Source organism: Sesamum indicum, linkage group LG15 (genome assembly GCF_000512975.1).
Source record: "Sesamum indicum cultivar Zhongzhi No. 13 linkage group LG15, S_indicum_v1.0, whole genome shotgun sequence".
Classification (NCBI taxonomy): domain Eukaryota; kingdom Viridiplantae; phylum Streptophyta; class Magnoliopsida; order Lamiales; family Pedaliaceae; genus Sesamum; species Sesamum indicum.
This window is the reverse complement of record NC_026159.1, coordinates 1,845,029-1,865,780: the sequence shown is the minus strand read 5'-3', so window position 1 is coordinate 1,865,780 and position 20,752 is coordinate 1,845,029. Positions and strand designations below refer to the sequence as shown.

At 36.6% G+C, this 20,752-nt stretch overlaps 4 protein-coding genes and 1 long non-coding RNA gene across 7 annotated transcripts; 2 read left to right on the top strand and 3 right to left on the bottom strand.

Moving 5' to 3' along the window:
• LOC105177517 (DELLA protein RGL2-like) lies at positions 283-2,854 on the bottom strand. The gene is made up of 2 exons (XM_011100703.2): positions 1,772-2,854; positions 283-1,662 (listed from the first exon to the last, which is right to left on the bottom strand). Exons 1-2 carry the CDS (start codon positions 2,774-2,776, stop codon positions 541-543), a joined length of 2,127 nt encoding a protein of 708 aa, XP_011099005.1. The 5' UTR covers positions 2,777-2,854; the 3' UTR covers positions 283-540.
• On the bottom strand, positions 5,457-7,831 carry LOC105177454. Of its 2 annotated transcripts, XR_849055.2 has the most exons (4): positions 7,580-7,831; positions 6,203-6,420; positions 5,877-6,102; positions 5,459-5,789 (listed from the first exon to the last, which is right to left on the bottom strand). It is a non-coding gene; the product is annotated as an uncharacterized LOC105177454 (long non-coding RNA). The 2 variants fall into 2 exon arrangements; XR_002288324.1 differs by having other exon boundaries at positions 5,457-6,102; positions 7,580-7,828.
• Positions 10,135-11,047, top strand: LOC105177453. Its single transcript, XM_011100619.2, has 2 exons — positions 10,135-10,480; positions 10,567-11,047. The coding sequence occupies exons 1-2, from the start codon at positions 10,312-10,314 to the stop codon at positions 10,902-10,904; spliced, it is 507 nt and encodes a 168-aa protein (XP_011098921.1). The 5' UTR covers positions 10,135-10,311; the 3' UTR covers positions 10,905-11,047.
• LOC105177452 (actin-related protein 2) lies at positions 11,775-17,120 on the bottom strand. 2 transcript variants are annotated; one of them, XM_011100618.2, is made up of 15 exons: positions 16,857-17,111; positions 16,481-16,591; positions 15,998-16,132; positions 15,805-15,876; positions 15,626-15,704; positions 15,363-15,412; positions 14,899-15,002; positions 14,731-14,799; positions 14,596-14,659; positions 14,445-14,513; positions 13,918-14,001; positions 13,776-13,834; positions 13,189-13,255; positions 12,698-12,781; positions 11,775-12,048 (listed from the first exon to the last, which is right to left on the bottom strand). In XM_011100618.2, exons 1-15 carry the CDS (start codon positions 16,896-16,898, stop codon positions 11,968-11,970), a joined length of 1,170 nt encoding a protein of 389 aa, XP_011098920.1. In that variant the 5' UTR covers positions 16,899-17,111; the 3' UTR covers positions 11,775-11,967. The 2 variants fall into 2 exon arrangements, 1 of the variants encoding a protein (XP_011098920.1); XR_849054.2 differs by lacking the exon at positions 11,775-12,048 and having other exon boundaries at positions 12,752-12,781; positions 13,769-13,834; positions 16,857-17,120.
• Positions 17,401-19,584, top strand: LOC105177450 (60S ribosomal protein L7a-1). Its single transcript, XM_011100617.2, has 6 exons — positions 17,401-17,515; positions 17,598-17,847; positions 18,602-18,771; positions 18,865-18,993; positions 19,072-19,164; positions 19,283-19,584. The coding sequence occupies exons 1-6, from the start codon at positions 17,513-17,515 to the stop codon at positions 19,412-19,414; spliced, it is 777 nt and encodes a 258-aa protein (XP_011098919.1). The 5' UTR covers positions 17,401-17,512; the 3' UTR covers positions 19,415-19,584.

Genomic DNA, 20,752 nt, shown 5'->3' with positions numbered 1-20,752 from the left:
GTTGGATCTACTTGTAAATATATGAAATTCTAGGCTGCGATGCGTTGTTGATTACGACAAAAGTAGTTGTACAGGTTGTTCAAACACTTGTAGGTTCTCTAACTTTTAACTAGTTGGGTATGAATATTTGCCAAATGCCACAAAATCGACCTCAAACCTTTTTGAGTGGATTGATTGGTTCTATGGCCTAAGCCTGTTCTGTATGTTTGAGCTGATGTTACTAGTGTTCGTGTAGTCCAAGATATCAGGACGCGGAGTCAGATCCATAATATAAGTACATAATAAACAAATGATCGTAAAGATTTATTAAGCCAATCATGCGTGAATTAATTAACATATTTGACCTAATCCTAAGGTTCATTTCTAGATACAAAAGAAAGATTAATAACTCTCTTTCCTTTCCTCGTTTGTTCTGGGCTTTAACTTTATATGGGTGGTTGGACTGGATTATATATATTAAAATAACTATGAAAAATAATCTAATTAACAATATTACGGTGAGGGAAATTAAAGAAAAACACGTATGAGCAATTCCAGTAATTAGCATCGCCATGCAGAAGCAGCGAGAATAGATCTGTCTTGCCACCCCAAAAGCAAGCAACCTTTGTCTTCTGTCAGTCTGTACCCGTCACAAGAATACAGTCCCAGCAATATTTTCGATTGCGTCACTGCATTCGAACTTAGCGGCACCCCTTGGAACCCTTTTCCTTCCATGACTTTCCTCCATTTCTCTAGCCTTTCATGCCTCATCGTCCTCTCAGGCCCCTCCTGTGCCACGATATTTCTTATCTCCGGTGCGAAAATATGTTGCTCCACCTTAGCCCTCTGTGCGGAATCAGGTGGAAACGTCGCGTCCAATGAGTCGAAAATTGCTGAGTAATAGTGCAGGGCCTCAAGGAATCGGCCCAAGAAATAGGGTCCATTGTGGCTGGCCTCTTGTTCAACTATTGTCACTATGTTTGGTGCTTGATCTCTTATCATCGCTAACAGGTTCCCGAGACAATTTCCCGGGACGCGATGAAGCCTGTTAACCGAGTTAACAGCCAGTGCCTCACCCACCCGTCGATTGAACATGTGGGGTTTTAGGTCTTCAAGTTCTTCACCAACAGGATGGAACTCAAATGGGACGTGAAGAGAGTGAGCCAGTTCAGTTAAACATCTCCCAGTTTCCCTCACAGACTCCGGGGAAGGACCAACTCCCGTTATCCGAAGGAATGGGGCACCGCCTGGCCTGGCAGCTAAGGCTTGCATGAATGCAGGCCATTGGTAACCTTGGAGGATATCGAGATCAATTATGTGTACGCGCTCTTCAGCCTCAAATGCCTCGAAAATTGCCTGGTTAGCAGTAAAATGAGCAAATTTAATATAGGGGCAGGCTTGATAAAGGATCTGATAAATCTTGAGGATTTCTAGGTTGTCTGGAGGGATGGGATTGAAACGCTTCAAGTTAGATGTGCTCGGTTTATTTGTAAGGGTAGCGGCAAGTCTTGCACTCAGTGCTTCCGTAAAACAAGCTGCGACACGCTGCATGGAATCTCCAAGGGGCGAGACCACTCGATTTAGGTGGTGGAGATATTTCCTTGCTAGCATGTAGTCCTCCTTTGATACTGCTTCTGCACAAGCGAGAAGGAGGTGTACAAGTTGTAATCCACTATCTTGCTCCTGTACATTCACATGATCACATTCACAAGGACATAAAATATTTAGTATTCTATAAAAAGATTGTTTTGGCTCAAAATTTCCTGTTAATTTCATCAGTCAGTTTTATCACCTCCTCAGGTGCAAGAATTGGCAGCATCAAGGTATTATGCATATTCTGCAGCTGGTTCTGCTGATGAAGTTGCTGTTGTTGTTTCTGTATCCTTGCTGGTGGGATTCGTGGTGCTAGATGCTGCTCTTGTTCCTGCTGCCTTTCCTGTTGCAATTGTTGGGATAATGGTTGAGTTGCAATAGTTCCCACCTGATAAATACCACTCTCCTGACTCATCTGTGAACTTCCCTGAACAGAATTAGCTTGATCTTGTTGACAAAACCTCGTTGAATTAGGCATTGTCAAGCATTCCAAGAGCTCAGGTACCGCAGTCAGGGTATTGTAACAGTCCGTCGAGACTTCCCCTCCACCCGTTAGCTTCATTGGGGAAAATACCATGAAGTTATCGTCCTTATCGTAAGTATCATCCAACAGGCTGTCGAGAGCGGGCAGGGAAAGGCTCTCGACCTGGTCGACGTGCATGAACTGATTGTTTGGGGAGTTGAAAACCCTGTGGAGAGGGCTCAATCCCTTTCCCTTGTGAGGCCCGAGTGGGGACGAAAAGCGTGGAGGCGAGCACGCGACGAGACACTGCCCGTGCATTGCCTGATGAGTATAGTTACAGTTATAATTGTATAAGTTTGAGGCCTGTGGAGAGCAAACCATGAACTCGCCCTCTAATTGATCAGAAAAGATGGATTCCCACAAGGAGTAATCAGGGGACTGGATTTCGATGTCACCATTTTCCTCGAACTTGAGTGCTGGAATGGTGAGGGTTGTTGGAGTCAAGGTGTTGAGGTTTGGCACTGGGATTAAGGTGTTGAGGTTTGTATGTGCTAAACTATGAGTTTCAAAGTCTGATGATGAAGAAGTCTTGTTGATTTGACAAACTGATGAGCCGTCAGATGATGATGTGGGCTCTTGTTTTGTGCAAGAATTCTCAGTTTTTGCACTTGGCAATGAAATTTTAAGGTTCCCAATCTCAGTGCTGATGCTTCCACTCTCACCCTTGGTGAGACTCCCCATGCTGCTACAAACAGAATTAACTTTTATGCGTATAATATATATTACAGAGAGTGGGATTAGTAGTCCATATGGTGGGTGGGTGGGTGGGTGTTTTTCCTTGGTTCAAAAATCAAGAAAATTTAAAGCTGAGAAATGTGCTGCCATCTCTTTTTATTGGTCCTAAAGTGGTTTGTCTAGTGTGCCAGATTGTCCAAGAGAAAGGGGGAGTGGGGACAGATGATTCAAACATGATTGGATTGGAGGTTAGCGAATGAAGCACCTCCTCAGTAGCTTTTTTCACCTATGTATCCAAAAAATTTTCTAATTTCTCGATGCAATAATTTTGTCATCTTCGATCATTGTTTGATAGGATAGGAATAGGATGCCAATGCCACGGTTGTTGTTAACAAGAAAGCCAACTGGTCCCACTCTACTCTCAGTTAAGAGAGAATGGGCCCCAGCTTCCTTGGGCCGGCCCACTCCCAACAAGAGAAGAATCATCGATCGAGGTGCTCCCAAATCCCTCCAAACCAAATATTTATTAATTCCTACTTTTAATCAAACATAATTGTAACCCACTTAAATGTGTGTGTGTATATATATGCAGAATGAGAACATGCATGTGGTTTGGTATGCAGGCATGAATGAGATGGAAAGCATGCATGCATGCATGTGATGAGATTGGGTTTTAAGTACAGGTCATATATATAGTTACATGCATTCGTCATGCAACTCATAATTAGATGATGAATGGGTATATATAATTGATGAGGATGGATATATATGAAGTTGGTAAAATGCAGATGTAGTTTTGTAAGATGATGAGGAGAACATACTATATATTCATCACTTGCTCCTACTATCTTCTTCTTTCCTTTGTATTTCTTGATTTTGAGTTTTTTTCCAATTACAATACATTGAATGAGTACCAAACCCTTAATTACAAGTTTGGATATCCATCGTGCATGACTACCTCATTCAACAATATTAATTTTTGAATTCATAATCTCATCAAATATTATAAATGAAGTATTTAGTTCACATAAAAGAATCAGTCAAACATTATCTTATTTTTTTACTTATATATAATTAAATTTAGAAGATTTGATGAGTATGGGGACAAGAAGTTGGACATTGAAGAAATCGTGTGTTGTAGCGTGGGGGGCGCCGCCTACTCCTTGGATTTGCCAAAGGATGGAAGCTCTTGTCCTCCTCCTCCTCTCTTTTGCTTCCGCTTCATTGTCTTTATCCCTCTCTTCTATTCTAATTCCTTCATATATATTTTAACCTAATTAAAATTATTCACCTACGTCCTCCTCAATTTTCTCTATTTCTTTTTTCTTTTACTAATAACAATCAATAAGGGATCTTTACACTATCCACTTCAACAATTTGGTATAATTAAATGTAAACCTTTATGGTTTGAAAAATTATATCTAATACTCCTATGGCTCGTTTGGTTCATGTAATAAGATAAAAAATTGAATGATTATTAATCCTATCTTACACTATATGATGTTTGGTTTGAGACATTGCATATGAGATATTTCATTTGATAATATAATATGGTGTTTGGTTGAAATGATTATAACCGTATAATTAAATATAAAAAGACTATAAAGGGTATTCATTTTTAAGGTATTTGTATTTTTATATTGTAACTTGTGAATTATTTTAAAAAAAATTCACTAAATTATTTTTTGAAATACAATTACTTAAAATAAAATTAATTTGTGAAATATTTCCTTCTTTTTATGTCTATATCTATATAAAGTCGAAGTTAAAAATACGTATTTCAATTGAGTAATTTAAACACAAAAACTCAATTATTTTTCAAATGTCCAAAGAAGAAAGAAGCAATATTTTTTATTATATTTTATTGTTAAATTATTGTAATTAAAATATTTTTTTTAAACATATGCAAACTTCACAAAAAACAAAAAAGCCAAATGGGGAAAAAGTCAACAGATTTTTAATCTTAACATGTATTTATGTAATTTTTATATTTTTTTCACACCTAAATATCTTGATTATTCAAATAATTTGATACGTATTGTGATTTTGTTGTCATTCAAATCTTTTCATCATAAAATAAAATTTGATATGTCAATTTTTCTGTTGTGAAAGCAGATTTGATATGAGATCATAATATTTTGACGTTCTCATCATTGTCACACATTAATTTTCTATATAAAAACTGCCAGACTAAGAATTTAAACAAAAATTTAAAGTAGTTTAACTAAAATTATCACTTACACAGAATATTTTCTAAAATGACGAGTCGAAGGGTTGAGCACTACCAAGAGATGTTTTTCTACAATGCCAAATGGACCAAGAGTATCGACAAAAAAATTATTGAGGTACTAGTAGAAGAAGCCAAAAAGGGGAATGGGAGTCATGGGGACGAATCATTTCATGCAATTTTGATGGCTCGTAGGGTGGTGAATGATACATTTGGTACACAATTTAACTATAATGTTTGCCAGACATGGTTCAAAAAGTTCAAACGATGATATAATATTTTTAAAATAATTTTGGACACTGCTAGAGTTGTTTGGGATCGAGAGAATAATATAGTTCATGCCCTACCATGTCACTAGGATGTTTGCTGTAAGTTAAAAGTCTCAATCTTTCTTAAATTTCATTGTATTACACTTGGACCACTCAGGTGTGGACTCCACATTATCGATGATATCAATTTCATCTTCATGGTGTAACTCCAAGTTCTCAACATCAAGAAGGTGTTCAATAGGATCAATATCCATCTCTAACGTTATAAAATTATAAATAAGACAACATGCCAAAATTATGTTGTTTTGAATAGTAATAGGATAATACATTTTGCTTTGTAAAATTTTCAATCGCTATAACATTTTGTGCTCTACTCTAGCATGGATCATATTAAAGATCTCTTGATAATTCTACGGCGCGTGACGACCATCACTCCATTCATCCAAATGATATCTGGCACCTTTGTATGGAGTTAAAAACCCTTCGGCATTCGTGCATCAATTATCATAAAGGTAGTAATTGCCTATTAGATAAGAACAAGGCAAAAACTATTTAATTCATAAGTGTAATCTATGTCGGGACAAGTGTAAAAAGTGTAAGATGACAATACCCTTAGGCACTTTTAACCCTGGCTTCCTAATGACAGCATCTCGTAAAACTCTAGGATCAGCTGTTGATCCTTCCTACTCAGTCAAAACATAAGTAAATTTCATATTTCGGTCAAACACTCCTAGCACATTCATCGCCACTTCATATTTCCTTGTCCAATACCTTGCTTTGTCAATTTGACGTACCAACACATTGATATAGGTACCGTTTAATGCGCCTAAACAACCCTATTTAACAAAGAAGAAAAAATAATCACATAAATTCGTCGCATCTACATAAAAACTTCTAAATACACGACTGCTAGAAAACATTAATCCAAATGGTTACCTTAAAAAACTTTCATGTATTGGTAGTGCAGTCATCCGCGACAGGATCAAGTTCAAGAACAAGAATTCGATGGAGCTTCAGAACGCATTAAGCACAACATGGAAATAATGGCTAACCGCTTGCCCAGATCTTATGAAGTCGTGCTTTACTATTCTATTTTTTTGTGGTGTGCTAATATTGAAAGAAACATGGCCACTTTTTCTTCCACCGTGACCCACCTAGATGCATTTAATCCATCAACATGTTCTAACAAATAACAAAAATGCAAAAATGTATTTCTTGTCATTCTCAAATTAATGATACATGCATTATTGGTAACATTGATCATTTGTTTCAAATGACTTATTTGATTAGGAATCATAGTTGCCATAACATATTTAACTAGTGTTTCTTTTTGCCTACGCCTCCTACTATTATCATTCTTTAATTGGTATAACATTAAATTCAAAAATACTACACATTCATGCATAATCTCTTATAAGACCAGGTATATCCCCACTTTTTTTCTTGAAAGTGTCACCCCAATAAAAAATCTGTCACACACGACGAAAAATATAATTAAGGATAGTGCCAATAGTTTTTGGCAAATATAAAAGATAAAAATACAAATTACAATAAATAAGAATACCATATTATAAAGGCAATGTTGCTGCCTCTATTATCAGCAAAAGGGGCAGCAATTGATGCTTCTTTAATTAACAAATACAGGCAGTGTTCCTCTGTACAAGTATTACAGCGGTGTAGATACTTTTTCCTTCATATGCAATGAACCAGCTTGACAAAAGTAGACTAAGAAGCAAATGTAAATGAGGAAAATAATTAATTAAAGCTTGTGCTATTTTAGAGAGGAAAAGATAAAGAGTTCCAGTAAGTTTCCCTCTCTCTGTCACACACACAGACGAACACATTCTCTTATTTGGGGATGAGAGAAAAAGAACAAAAAATACAAGTGTGACTGTTCTATCCTCTATTACACCAACACTTTACAGGGATCAGAAGGAAAATCGACTTAACTGAAAGCTGGAAGGGCCTTACAATACAAGAAACTCCTTTTTCAGAGACTAAGGTGCACAACAGCTCAGTCAAAATAGCCTAGCTATCTTGAAAGTTCCTGCAAATGTCTCGTCGAGGAAATACGAGACGCACAGATAATGGACATTATCCAAAACCAACCAAAATCCAAATGTCTTTAAATAATGAATTCCCAATCCACCAAAAAAGGAAGCTAATTTAATTTCATTTCCTATTCTAAACTAATTCCAAATCCAGACAAGCATGAAATTCAAGATGCCATTAATAATCCAATCACAATAAAAAACCAACACTTTAAACAGAAAAATCAGGAGAGAATAGTGGTAGGATTGATAATAAACTTACGAGTTAATACTTTCTTCTTCGTTGTTACAATCGTTCGCCAGCAACAAAGAGATTTCGTCGGTTTTGATGGGAGAAAGATGGGAGAAAAGGAAAGGAATGTGGGTTTGTTCTCACGGAGAAAAGATAGAGAAAAGGGGAGAAAGAGGGGAGAGAGTGGAGACGAGGAGGGAGGGAGGGAGAGAGAGAGGAGAGACTCTGAGGATAAATTAGGAAAAAAAATAATAATAGTTCATGTGATTATTAATACCAGTTAAATAAACTTGATTAATAATACCACATATCATGATAAATAACACCGGACAAATTATTAATATCGGGTTCTAATAATACTAACCAAACATGTGATTAGTCATGATAAATAATTTTATCATGCCTAACATATGAACCAAATGGGGCCCTAAGGTTTAACCAAACTACCCTTATATATCGTCACATGGTAATGCATGTGAAAAGGTAAAGAGTAGTTTAGTCAAAAAAGATTTGTTTGACTTGAAATTAGCCAATAATGTGTCAATTGATGGTAATGTCGATTTTTTTTTCAGTTTTTTTTGTTAATATCAAGAAATTCGATAAATTTTGCCAAATTGAGGGGCATATATGTTAGATAACAGCAAACCTTGAATGTACTAGATATAATTTTTCAAATTACAAACGTTCTACGTATAATTCTACCAAATTTTAATATAGGAGGACAATGTAAAGTAATTATCCCAATAAATTACAATAATTCATCTCGATAGACTGAGCAATACCGCAAATCAACCAATAAATCAATATAGTTAATAATAATAAATAAATTACAATAACTCATATAAAATAAGACAAATACCTACATATGCTGTAGAACTTGAATCCATAACATCAATTTTATTCATAAAACCTCAACCTCAATTCCATACATAATTGATGATCCCTATATATACCAATTTCATTCATTGTCTTAATTCCCAAAACACATGCATATGTCCCACTTCCACTTTTCCACGTACTAAAATAAAATTAAGCACAAACCCGTCAAATTAAGTGCATTATTACTAATATATGCTTTGAAAACATGATTGCTGCATCCAATTATTTATTTATTTTTGTTTGCATGGATAAGTATGGAAAGGTGGATTGGATTTATCCCTGGGTTCAACTTTTGGTTTGCTGGCTTTGGGAACATTACATGCTAAGAATTAGCAAACGTCTGTGGCCTGGTTTCATTGCTTCTACCGTACCTCAATATATTAAGACCAATTCCAAGTCATGTGAAAAAGTAGCACTCAACATTGAGGTTAATTAATGACCATATCATATTATCATGTGGATTTAACATGCATGATACAATGAAATTTCACCATATATATGTGTGTATCCAAAGGCATTTTAAATTTCACCATCTTATAATAAAAATCCTTAAATTTCACCATCTTATCGAGTTCGGATTGGAGAGAGATGGGAGAAAAGGGAAAAATAACCATTTGTTAAGTCATGGGGAGAAGAAAGAGAAAATGGGAGAAAGAGGGGAGAGAGTGGAGATGAGGAGGGAGGGAGGGAGAGAGAGAGGAGAGACTCTGAGGGGGGGGGGGAATCCAAGGGCAAATTAGGGAAAAAAATAATTTTAACTTATAGGATTACTTATACCAATTAAATAGACTTGATTCATAATATCATACATTGTGATTAATAAGATTGGGCTCGATATTAATACCAGACTCTAATAATATTAATCAAATGTATGATTAGTCATGATAAATAATTTTATTATGCATAATTGCACGAACTAAACAGGGCATGTTGTTTTAGTATTTTAATTTAAATAGATAAGGGGCTTGGGCTGGGCTGAGGAAGAAGTATGATGAGTGCGAGGTAGATGGGAATTTGATGACTTGATTAATTTTAGATGCCAACTCAGCCCAAAAGGAGTGGTAGCCTTAGAGCCCAGGTAGGAGCAGGTCCGGATTTGATTGGCGATTCTGGAGAATTGTGTTATTCCATCTGTCATGCCAAAAATCCATAAGTTTGATCAAGTCACAATCTCTGATATAGCTGATTTGGATTAGAACAAAAACTAAGTTTATGGATTATGGATATTATGCCTAACCACTTTCAGCAGCCAATCTCCTTCACCCAACAAGAAAAGAAAGAAAGCAGCAGAGGCTCACAAACCGGCAATTACTACACTCACGAATATTTGTCAGTACACACCAAAAACCATATCCACATCAAAAGTTGTATTAATATTTTCAATGCAATAACTTTTCTCATCATTAGAACCCCCATTCAAACCTCACATGATTTTTCCATTTACAATTAATATCACTTCTTATGCAATTTCTTTTTCTAACAACAAAAGATTTACATCAAATCTTTGAAAGCCATCATAAGAATCTTGAAAATTATGCCATTTCTCAGGTCAGAACATGTTGATTAACTTTATCAAAAAAGAATCCATCAACTCAAAAATGGACTCTCTCATTCATCTCTCTCTCTCCTACACATCTACTCCACAATATGCCAAAGGAAATTCACATGCATTTGTTTTATATGCATAGGAAAAAGGTGCTTCAACTCTTAGCTTAGAGAGTAACAGCAAACACAACTGGCATTCATTATCCACACACGCATGAGAAAATAGTGAACATCATAAAAATGCAGCCATTTCATAGGCTTAGGCTACTAATTAGGTATCCAGAAACACAACAAAGTTTGTGTAGAGTTCAATCTTGGCTTTTTCAGTAGTTGCTGCAATGGCTTCCAAATTCTTCTTTGTATTTTCCTCCTTGTTCACTCTCTCATTCTTGTTGCAACTTGAAGCAGCAAAACCTAACTCTAACCCCCAAATCACTGTCATGGGAATGGTCTATTGTGATATCTGCTCCAACAACTCTTTCTCCAAGCATAGCTACTTCTTGCCAGGTACCCTTCTTAATTTATTGAGTAATATATATATATATATTTACTTTTTTTTTATTTTTTTAATATACATTGCCCTAATTACACAGGTGTTGAAGTTAGAATAGATTGCATGTTCAAGGCAATTTCTCCAAGAACCACTGAACAGATCTCCTTTTCAGTGAACAGAACAACAAATAAGCATGGAATCTACAAGTTGGAAGTACCCTCTGTTGATGGAGTTCAATGTGCTGGAGACAAAGCTGTGGGGAACTCTTGCAGAGCAAGCCTAGTGTCCACCTCTTCTTCTTCCTGTAATATCCCAGGTTTTCGAACTACATCAGATGAGATCTCAGTCAAGTCCAGACAAGCCAATTTGTGTATTTACAGCCTAAACGCATTGACTTATAGGCCATCCAAGAAAGACGTTGCCTTGTGTGGAAAGTAAAAGACAAATGGGAGCCTTCTTGCTTTGTTATCTACTAGAAAATTATCTTCGTCTTAAAGCTGTTACCAAAGTTGTTTTTACTACTCGAGAGCTTCATGAAATGAATATATATATATATATATGCGTTTTGCTTGTTTGATTCATCATATATGTGTAGATCTCAAGTAGAATCTGATAATTTGATCTAAGATTTTTCTTTTGTTGGTTTTGTTTCTAACATTTGATAGCTTCATCACAAAACATACATACATCAAGAAGGTAATCCGCGTTAGGACCCAGAACATAGAGTTAAAAGTCATATACCCGAAACTTGAAAACTGTCTGCATCTTTACTTAGCACATAGAGAATGTCATTGTTTTCTCTAGCAGAAGTGCTAAGTTTTTGGGAAGTGGCAATTTTAAATAGAAGGATGTCCAAAGCAAATGATGTTTGTTACGTCTGACATAGAAAAGCATTGTTGTCCGTGAAACTGAAACATTAAGTGCATTCATAGTTAAAAGGAACAATCCACATATACATAGATCAGATTTGATGGTATACCCTACTATTCGAAAAGTTCCAGGATCACTAAAATCTGACATTTTTCTTTGCATAATTCTTACACTTCCACCTGTTCTTGGAATGTCTTTATGGCCGGATGGCAAACCTAAAACCATGTTAGAGATGAACAGAAACGGAAATCTTGATGTGAATATTTACAAATGACATCAAATCACATCGTTCAATGTAACACATCCACGAAACTTGCACGCACTTAAATTTCATGAATATTGGAAGCTTATGATTTTATTGTAGTCTTACAAGTCAGCAGAGGAGTAAAAATATTTGAAGTAAATAGAAGATGCATATTATGTGTTTGACACTGAATATACAGCAGTAGAGTATTATATAGCAGACTTTTCAAGTGAACACAATTCTCATTTTCACTGAAAACAAACAGCTCGATACTGTCAAAGATACAACCCCACTTCCAGCTGAATACAAGGATTCTTCAAGTTTTACTGCTTTCTTTTCAAAATAAAAAAATTCTGCACGCAGTCAAAAAAATGACGGGACAATTCCTCATGCCTGGCCACACTTGCTTAAACAAGCAATTCCCTCTTCCAAATAATCTTGTCTGCTGATCCAAAACTCAGGAGCATCCTGCAATGTAATTACATGATATCAAGATTTATCATGTTAACTCCTCTGGATGTTGGGAGACAGAGAGCTTATAAAAGACCAATCCACTGTCAAGTTGGAAAAGTCCTATTAAAAAAGGAAAAGATGTAGTTGATTCATAAATATAGGCACTTCCACTGACAAATTATTAGCAGGAGAGCATTTCCCTATTTTTCAACAGAAAGTGATGCTATGCACAACTAGGAATACTAGGTGCCTCTCTGCAACACCAACATCAAGTTTCATTTACCTCAGCCAAGTACCACACACCAACTATTCACATCTGAGTCTCTTTGAATATAAAAAAGATTGAGTGGCTAGTGCCTTAACTAGCAGAGCATATTATATATGATCCCTTATCTTAATTCATAGCCGGGAGCCAAAAAAAATGCACTGAAAAAAACAATATAAGAAAAGATACATGCTTACTTCTTAAGTAGTAGAAGTTCAAAAATACTCCTTGCAAGTTATTAATGTGTCTGAATTTCCATGATCATGTGACATGCCTCTACTTCATCACCAAACTACCTCTTATGACTAACCTTGAGTTATTAAAGCAAGGAACAATATTTTGCATGTCATGTGGACATGCCCTAAGTATGTACTGGTGGAAGGGTTAAAGAATGTGAACCTTCATAATTCCTGCAAGAACTGCACCTCCAAGATACACCATATGCTTTCTCCGTGGTGGATCCTCTATCCGCAGCCTTAATTTCTATGTCAGACGACAAGATAAAGAATATCATTTATTTATATAGAAAACAGAGAGATTCAACCTGCAAAATTATTATGTATCTATATATGATATTTCTCGTAAAAGATAACATGTGCAGGCAAATTATGCTGATAGGTGTCTGATCTAAGTTGTAGAACTTGTAATCCAGTTAAAACCAGCAATAGAGCAAATCCATGCTGTCACTTGACATATATAATTATGTTATTTTAACTTCTGTTTTGCTCCCAAGGTTCCCAGAAATGTAAATTCAATAATTCATCAATGGAATAATTAAGTTTAATTAACTTATCTTGAAAGAGGGGGAGGGGGCTAAAAGTGGCATACAATTCTACAGTATTCAACAGAAGAAGGACACCATTTTATAAGCAGAACTAGTACTAAATTACCTTCAATCCATCCTTATTTCCCTTCAAAACAACTTCAAGATAACGGTCCGAAATTTCTTTCTCCAACCTGCGGAAAAACTGATCAGGTTAAGCATGCTAAAGCAGAAATTTCTGAGAGAAGCAAGAGATAGCAAAACCACGAGTCTTGTACTCAACATGTCCACAAGGAAGGAGCAAGAACAACAGACAACAACTTAAAAGAGTCATAACAAGCACAATCTGTCAGAAGATTCACAAACAAACAAGCAAGAAGAACTTGGATATATTATGAAATGTAGGAAACTCAAGAAGTAATAGAACAAATTTAGAGATAACAAAGGAGGATAATTATCCTTCATGATATCAACTATTCCATGAAAGGCATGCACTAGGGTCCTCATGTACAGCATTGAGGATTGCATAGTACCTTTGTCAGCTCAGCCTTCTTAAAGGAAAGATACTAGTGCATGCCTTTAAGTTCAGAGGATAAAATATACACCAATGAACCCTCGAAGGAATCAGCAAACAGACTTTCTTGATAGAATAATACTATATTGAGAAACAAGAGCAAGTCTTTCACAAAAGTGTGAAGGTATATTACATATTACCGACTAGGTAATCCAGGATACATTGTACTCCCGCCGCTCAGGACAATATGCTGGTAGAGCTGCAAAATAAAGGATTCTAATTGCATGACCAACTGCAGAATGCTTTACATAAAGATCTGGCAGTTAAAAGAACTATCACTACCATCATCCTATTGTCAATGTCCATCTCCTGAATGCAACGAAACACCATGTCAGCAATTCCATCTCCTTCAACGTCTATGAGTTCCTGCATGAATTACAACAGAGTATATCCTAGCAGTCATAATGCGTGGTTATAGCAGCATGAAGTACCCACTGAAAAGCGATGCTAAACAAGAAACCCGTACAAGACAAGCACACTGAAAGATCTTCTAAGTACACAAAAATCTGGACATCTCAGAAGAGGAATAATTGGTCAATGTGAACCAAAATTTTCACAAATATGTCCTGAATAATTTTCCAAGAGTAAAGAAGCTTCTGATTCTTATTTATCCCACAAATTGTATGTTTTGGAAGACAAAGATAAAATCAATTAACAGGCATTTTTTGGTACTCATAAATTAAGCAAATATGCAACTGGTAAAAAGGAACAAGTGTTCCTCAACTCGACAGTATCAATCCAGAAAACCAATAATTGACTCGCATGTGCAGCCCACTATATTTGCTTTCAAATGGTGGAAACATACTTACCGGAGTGAAAAGAGCCTCAGGTGCTTGAAAACGCTCGGTGCCAACTTTAATGACCCTTCCATCTGGGAGCTATTTATCAAAGCTATATCAACAATTAAATATGAATGCAGCTGTCTGGTAAACGATAAGAACTTGAAGCGATTGAACTTACAGTATAATTTTTAACAAGGATGGTAGTCTCAAGTCCCAACTGATATTCCCTTTTGTAATCGTAGCTGTACAAACTAGACAATGTAAAACCAGTATGTCAAGTCACAAGCATCAAAAAGTGCAAAGGCTAGTTCACCTTATGTAACAGAGCTTCTCTTTGATATTCCTCACTGTCTCAAAGTCAGCAGTTCTATTCATAGAATACCTGAAGCGATAACGGCATATGCATTAATGTGAAAGTTCCATATAACAGCAAAGCCAACACATTGCATCAACTGAGTTCTGAATTGTCAAGAAAACTTACCCCCTCCTCGTAAGCAAATCAACTAGATAAGATGTTATATGACGCCCTGCTACATTCATCCTCTTTGTAAGATGAGGGAATGAGTATCCATCAACCACTGGAACCTGGGGAACAAGTTTCATATGTCACGATCCTCAACCATCACTTTCTCAAAGTAGAATAGCGTCCATAAGTCACTGGTCCCAGCTAAATGCACACCAATCTAGACCGGACCAAACAACAAAATGAAGTCCTCAGTTTAATTGTCCATTCACCAACAAAAATGGTCTGTTCTTCACAAAGCAATATTCTTTCTCCCTTTTCTTCAAGAGATAACTACAGGCAATCTTCTTCTAAGTTTTTTAGTATAGATCATTCAGCAAATAGACACAAGAATATACGTAATCAAACTAAGAAATGCATAACTAATGAAGTATCCTAACAAGCCTAAAGCACAGAATATTATAACATTGTAGAAATCTCACCACATGAGTGACTCCATCGCCAGAGTCAATGACTAGTCCCGTAAGCAAACCTGAATCATTACAAGAAAACATTGAATACGAGTTACTAGCCTATCCAACAGGAAAATTAAGAGTGTGCACAGATTCTTTCAAATGCATCTAGTTTGCTCTTCGCATCCCCAGGGAGTAATTTCACGTAATCTCCTTCCAAACCACTTTTACAGTAGTTGTAACCTCAAATACACCATAGAGACCATTTAATTGCAATTCAAATTTAAAAGTACCTTGAGCATACAACGTTAAAACAGCTTGAATTTGGATGAAAATAGCAGCAAAATTGTATTTCTCAAACATAACCTCAACCTGAAAATTTAGATAAAATTCAATTTAGGTATGCAAACGGTCAGTAATGAATTCCAAGTTGAAAGATCTAATTATACAATTGCAAAAGAAGCCATCTCACCATCTTTTCACGGTTTTTAGATGGATTCAGAGGCGGGTCAGTCAGCAAAATTTTACATTCCTTAGGATCTACCTTCAGACAAGGTAAAATAAATGAAAACTAACATTAAATCTTGAATTGAGACTGCAAAAATTGAAAAATATCAGGAATATATTTAACAGATAAAGGTTCATAGGAGGTACAGAAGAAGAACCTTTAGCTCACTAAAAAATGCATGATCCCAGACATGGCCCATATCATCCCAATTTTGCACAATACCATTGTTTACTGGATAAGATACGTCCAACTGATGCCGCCACTTTAAACAAGCATCCCCAACAAGAATATCCTATAGAGAGAACATAAAATTTTCTATAACATCAAGAACAAGTTGGTAAAGTGCAACAGAAAATTTGTTTCTCACACGTGATAAGAACAAAAAAATATCAACAGTACATTGGATCCATAGGATGAGCTCCTGGAGTTGAATTGATGAAAAGTCTGTTCAACTAATAACCAAAGTGTATCTAATTCAAATTCTAGAGCTTCAAATCTGTTCAAACATTTCATCATGTTTTCTGTAAAAACTACAAAGTACACTCTTTTAGCATTTTCTCTGGAAAAACTAAAGTCCAATGTAGCTGAAGTTTTCAGTAACTATCCAAAAGTAGATAAATGCAAAGAACAATTAGTTAACCGTGAGCTCTTGTTCCATTAAAGATTCTTCATAGCGAAGCATGGGCCTTCCAACAACACAAGGGAACACCGATGTTGGAAAGTTCTCACCCGCAAAACCACACTTCACATACTGCATTCATCAGAGTAGAAAGAAGAAAATAAAAGGTTAACAAGAAGGATTGACAAAAAACCAAAACAATTCACACTAGACATATATAATTCATGACTGTCAAAAACTCGTAAGTTAAGTTAATAATGTAACTGAAAAAAATAAATCAAAGAATTGACTCCAGGAATACAGCATTCATCACTAGCAAAACAACAAACACCAACAATAAACCCAAAGATGTAGGATCAACTGAGAAGAAAAATGAATTGGGGAGGAAGGTAATTACGCCGGTGCCAGTATCGCAAACGACGACGTTCCGGCTGTCCATAGGGAAGATCTCCTCTTGCGTAGCAGGCGATCTTTCACATAACCAATTCCACTGACCAATGTTCCTTTAAATCGGAGCAATCTCAGAAGAGCAACTGCTAGACTCTCTACTCGACAGAGTTTATGACAGCTGAACTGCGGTGCGGACGACGCCGTCTTGCACTACCCACGGTTGTTACTTTACTTACCTCTATATACAGTACAGTTACTATTATTTATAAGAAAATACATAATTGGGTGTTGAGAGTAGAGAGCAGAATGAGAATAGGATTGGCGTTTCATGGATGTCCCATCCCATCTCATTCAATCAAGTTTATTTTTAAATTCAAACTCAGCCCATCAAATCAGTTGGGTCGGCCCATCAAACAGCCTATTCTTATTAGTATCTGTTAATAACAATGAGAAAAAGGGTTGGACCGTTTGGATAGGCCCAATAACGAAGCCATTCTTCAGGTATAGGCCCATTCAGATAACAATTGTTCCGCCAAGGGTTTTAACCCAGTGTAGTATATAACCCTAGCTTCCCACCTTCCTCTTTCTATAGGTGCGGTTTAATATTAGGGTTTCCCAGCCGTTCTCAGACCCTCACTCTGTTCCTCACAGCGAAAGGGAAAAATGGTATTTCTTCTTCCTCTCTTCGCTCCCCCATCATATACCTTGGAATCTAATTCTTCTATTTTGAATACATTGATATTTTCAGGCTCCAAAGAAGGGCGCAAAGCTGCCGGCTGCAGCCAAGAAGAAGGTGGAGAAAGTCGTAAACCCTCTGTTCGAGAAAAGGCCCAAGCAGTTTGGGATTGGAGGTGCGCTTCCGCCGAAGAAGGATCTTCACCGCTTTGTGAAATGGCCGCAAGTTGTGAGAATTCAGAGAAAAAAGATGATCTTGAAGCAGCGATTGAAGGTTCCTCCGCCGATTCATCAGTTCTCCAAAACCCTAGACAAGAACCTCGGTTCGTTTTTTCTCGTTTACTCGTGCTTTCAATTTTAGATTTATGCTCGTTGTGCAATGATTCATTTGGATGGATATATTTGAAAAATATGATAACTTGGTTGCACTGAACTTAGTGTTCCATTTTTAAGTGCTATGTCAATTGGTTAGTAGGTTTGAACCGCTAATCCTAATGCATAAGTTGACGTTTTGCTTGCAGCTGTCCTATTCTTGTTATATGATTTTGTGTTAATTGTCAATATACATTGGGATATGTTAAACTTATGGTGCTCATCTGTCATTATGATGCTTGAGCTATGTATAACCACGTTTAATGGTTCCAAATGCCAACCTATCTGTTGGTGAATATGCAATTTGTAAATGTGCGGAAGTTGTTGTCCAGTAAACGTATTACTTTGTGTTATGTAATTGTTTTTTAGAGTGTGAAGGTGGAATTCTTTAGTGTTCCCAATGATAGATGTTCTTTAACGGTTTTTAGTATTTAGGTTGTCCCTTTGTAACATATAAGATGGAGATTCATTTATCTCAGAAATCCCAATGGCTTGTAGGGTGCTAACTAAAGAGTTTAGTCCGCATGATATACTTACCATATTAAGATGGGATTCAAGTAGTGTATCCTGATCAGGGAAGCTCTTTCAAGTGCGGTTTTCCTTATTTTTGTACAAGACCTGTTTGAAGATCAGTGAACCTTATACTTTGTGCAAGAAACCATATTTGGTCCTTCAATCTTAGTTGTTTCCTTTCCCAATGTGCAGCAACCAGCCTTTTCAAGATGCTTCTCAAATACAGGCCTGAGGATAGAGCTCAAAAGAAAGAGCGTCTTTTGAAAAGAGCTCAGGCTGAGGCTGAAGGGAAAACTCCTGAGAGTAAGAAGCCTATTGTGGTGAAATATGGCCTCAACCATGTGACCTATCTCATTGAGCAGGTTTTGGCTAATCTTCTGATTACATTCTAGTGTTTCTGTGGCAAGTGTATGATGCCGAGGTTAATACTAAATGCAATAAATATGCTTTTGCAGAACAAAGCCCAATTGGTTGTGATTGCCCATGATGTGGATCCTATTGAGTTAGTTGTGTGGCTCCCTGCACTATGCAGGAAAATGGAGATCCCATACTGTATTGTGAAGGGGAAAGCTAGACTAGGGACAGTAAGTGGCTCTTCCTCCCTTGCTCTGAGAGTATGCTTGGCATATTTGCTTTGATGCTGATTTGTTGCTGATTTGCAGATTGTCCACAAGAAGACTGCCTCAGTTTTATGCTTGACCTCTGTAAAGAATGAAGATAAGTTGGAGTTCAGCAAGATCCTGGAGGCCATCAAGGTAATATGTTATTTACAAAGCATTAAGTTACTTCAATTTGGAAGAGCTAGATTTAAGTAGTAATGTCAATTCATTTCTTGAGGGCGTAACCAATCTGCTTTTTTTGCTGTTATTGTAGGCCAATTTCAATGATAAATATGATGAGACCAGGAAGAAGTGGGGTGGTGGTGTGATGGGCTCGAAGTCTCAGGCCAAGACAAAGGCTAAAGAGAGGCTCCTCGCTAAGGAAGCTGCCCAGAGGATGACATAAGTTCTGATTATATTTGTCTATTAGTGATAGAACCTAATGAGGGGAACTTTTATGTGCACTTGTTTTATGCAGGTTCAGATTAGACATGAATTTTGTTTCATTTGAGAATTGCCTTTTTGTTGGAATATCAGTTGCAAGAGACTATATGAAAGTGCATTTAAGCTGTTGCAGTTTTTGTCAAAAACTTTGGGAGTGGCTTTATTTTTGCTCTCTGCTTTTTATTAGTTTGATGTTCCTGTGATGATATTACGCCGTTCTTTTTTCCGTCTACAACATAGGATTGATTAACTAAATAAGTGTTTTAAGACAGCTGAAGCTTCTTGACAATTCTCTGTACAAGTCTATTTTCAACTTGTACATATATATTGGAGAACGTGCTAGTCTTCATAACCTCAGCTTTCTCGAGCTTCCCTCAAGCTATTTGCGATACAAATTCCAATAGGAATGTTCAAAGGGACAAGTGTGCTATAATCTATTTCCGTTGGTGTTGTTCAGGTATTGGCATTGTTTACTATAATAAGTGTTGTTTAGAATTAATTAATTGGATTTTGTTTGATCATAATATAATTGTTGTAATTGTAGGTATTGATATATTTGATGGGAATGGATGTAATCGAGTTACTTTAATTAGAATAGTTCATCACATCAAATTTCCTTGTCATCAAAATAAAATTAAAATGCAAATTTCCTTGTCATCTCTACGCCGAGTATCGATCTAAAATGGTCTCAATTCTAATGGAGACGGAGCCCCAGGACTTGGCCTCTAATACGCGACTCTGTCGCCCTGCACACAACTATTCATCCATTTGCCAGCTGCCGTTTGGGATGATCAACTCCAGAGGCATTTTCCATTACACCCCTCCTTCCCATTATCCGGTCCCTCTCTTTCTGACGGAGTTCTTTGGTTTCCACGGTCATCCTCTTGGATATTAGTAAGTTTCTTTGCAACTTCATTTTATTCCTCGTCTCTTTCTTGGAAGTGAAAAAGTTAGAGAATTCTATAACATGCATTTTTCTAACCAATCTTTTCAATTTTCACTTACCAACTAACGTTAATTGCATCTGATAAGAGGGCTCGTCTTGCTACGCCAGAAAGCAACATAAGAATCTTATAGATGGAATCTCCAACTCTGTTAGAAATTTGCTAAAAGCTCTCAAATACTGTGAAAGAAGAAGCTAATTACTAGTTCCTCATGGCGAATGTGATTATTGAAGGATTTCTCTCATTACACTAGAATAGCGTATGCTAACATCATGATTCTGAATTGGCCAGGGTGCTTTGATGTTAATTCCTTCATTCTTGGGAAGGATTGCTGGATTTACGGCACTAGTATATCC

Excerpts from the sequence above, each read along its gene's own strand:
- LOC105177517 (XM_011100703.2), bottom strand. The coding sequence starts at position 2,776 with ATGGGGAGTCTCACCAAGGGTGAGAGTGGAAGCATCAGCACTGAGATT. Across the intron at positions 1,663-1,771 it reads CAATTCTTGCACCTGAGGAG|GAGCAAGATAGTGGATTACA; the intron begins GTGATAAAACTG and ends GTGAATGTACAG.
- LOC105177453 (XM_011100619.2), top strand. The coding sequence starts at position 10,312 with ATGGCTTCCAAATTCTTCTTTGTATTTTCCTCCTTGTTCACTCTCTCA. Across the intron at positions 10,481-10,566 it reads GCATAGCTACTTCTTGCCAG|GTGTTGAAGTTAGAATAGAT; the intron begins GTACCCTTCTTA and ends CTAATTACACAG.
- LOC105177450 (XM_011100617.2), top strand. Across the intron at positions 17,848-18,601 it reads AACCCTAGACAAGAACCTCG|CAACCAGCCTTTTCAAGATG; the intron begins GTTCGTTTTTTC and ends CCCAATGTGCAG. Across the intron at positions 19,165-19,282 it reads AGATCCTGGAGGCCATCAAG|GCCAATTTCAATGATAAATA; the intron begins GTAATATGTTAT and ends CTGTTATTGTAG.
- LOC105177452 (XM_011100618.2), bottom strand. The coding sequence starts at position 16,898 with ATGGACAGCCGGAACGTCGTCGTTTGCGATACTGGCACCGGC. Across the intron at positions 14,800-14,898 it reads GATTTGCTTACGAGGAGGGG|GTATTCTATGAATAGAACTG; the intron begins GTAAGTTTTCTT and ends TTATCGCTTCAG. Across the intron at positions 14,002-14,444 it reads CTGAGGCTCTTTTCACTCCG|GAACTCATAGACGTTGAAGG; the intron begins GTAAGTATGTTT and ends TAATTCATGCAG.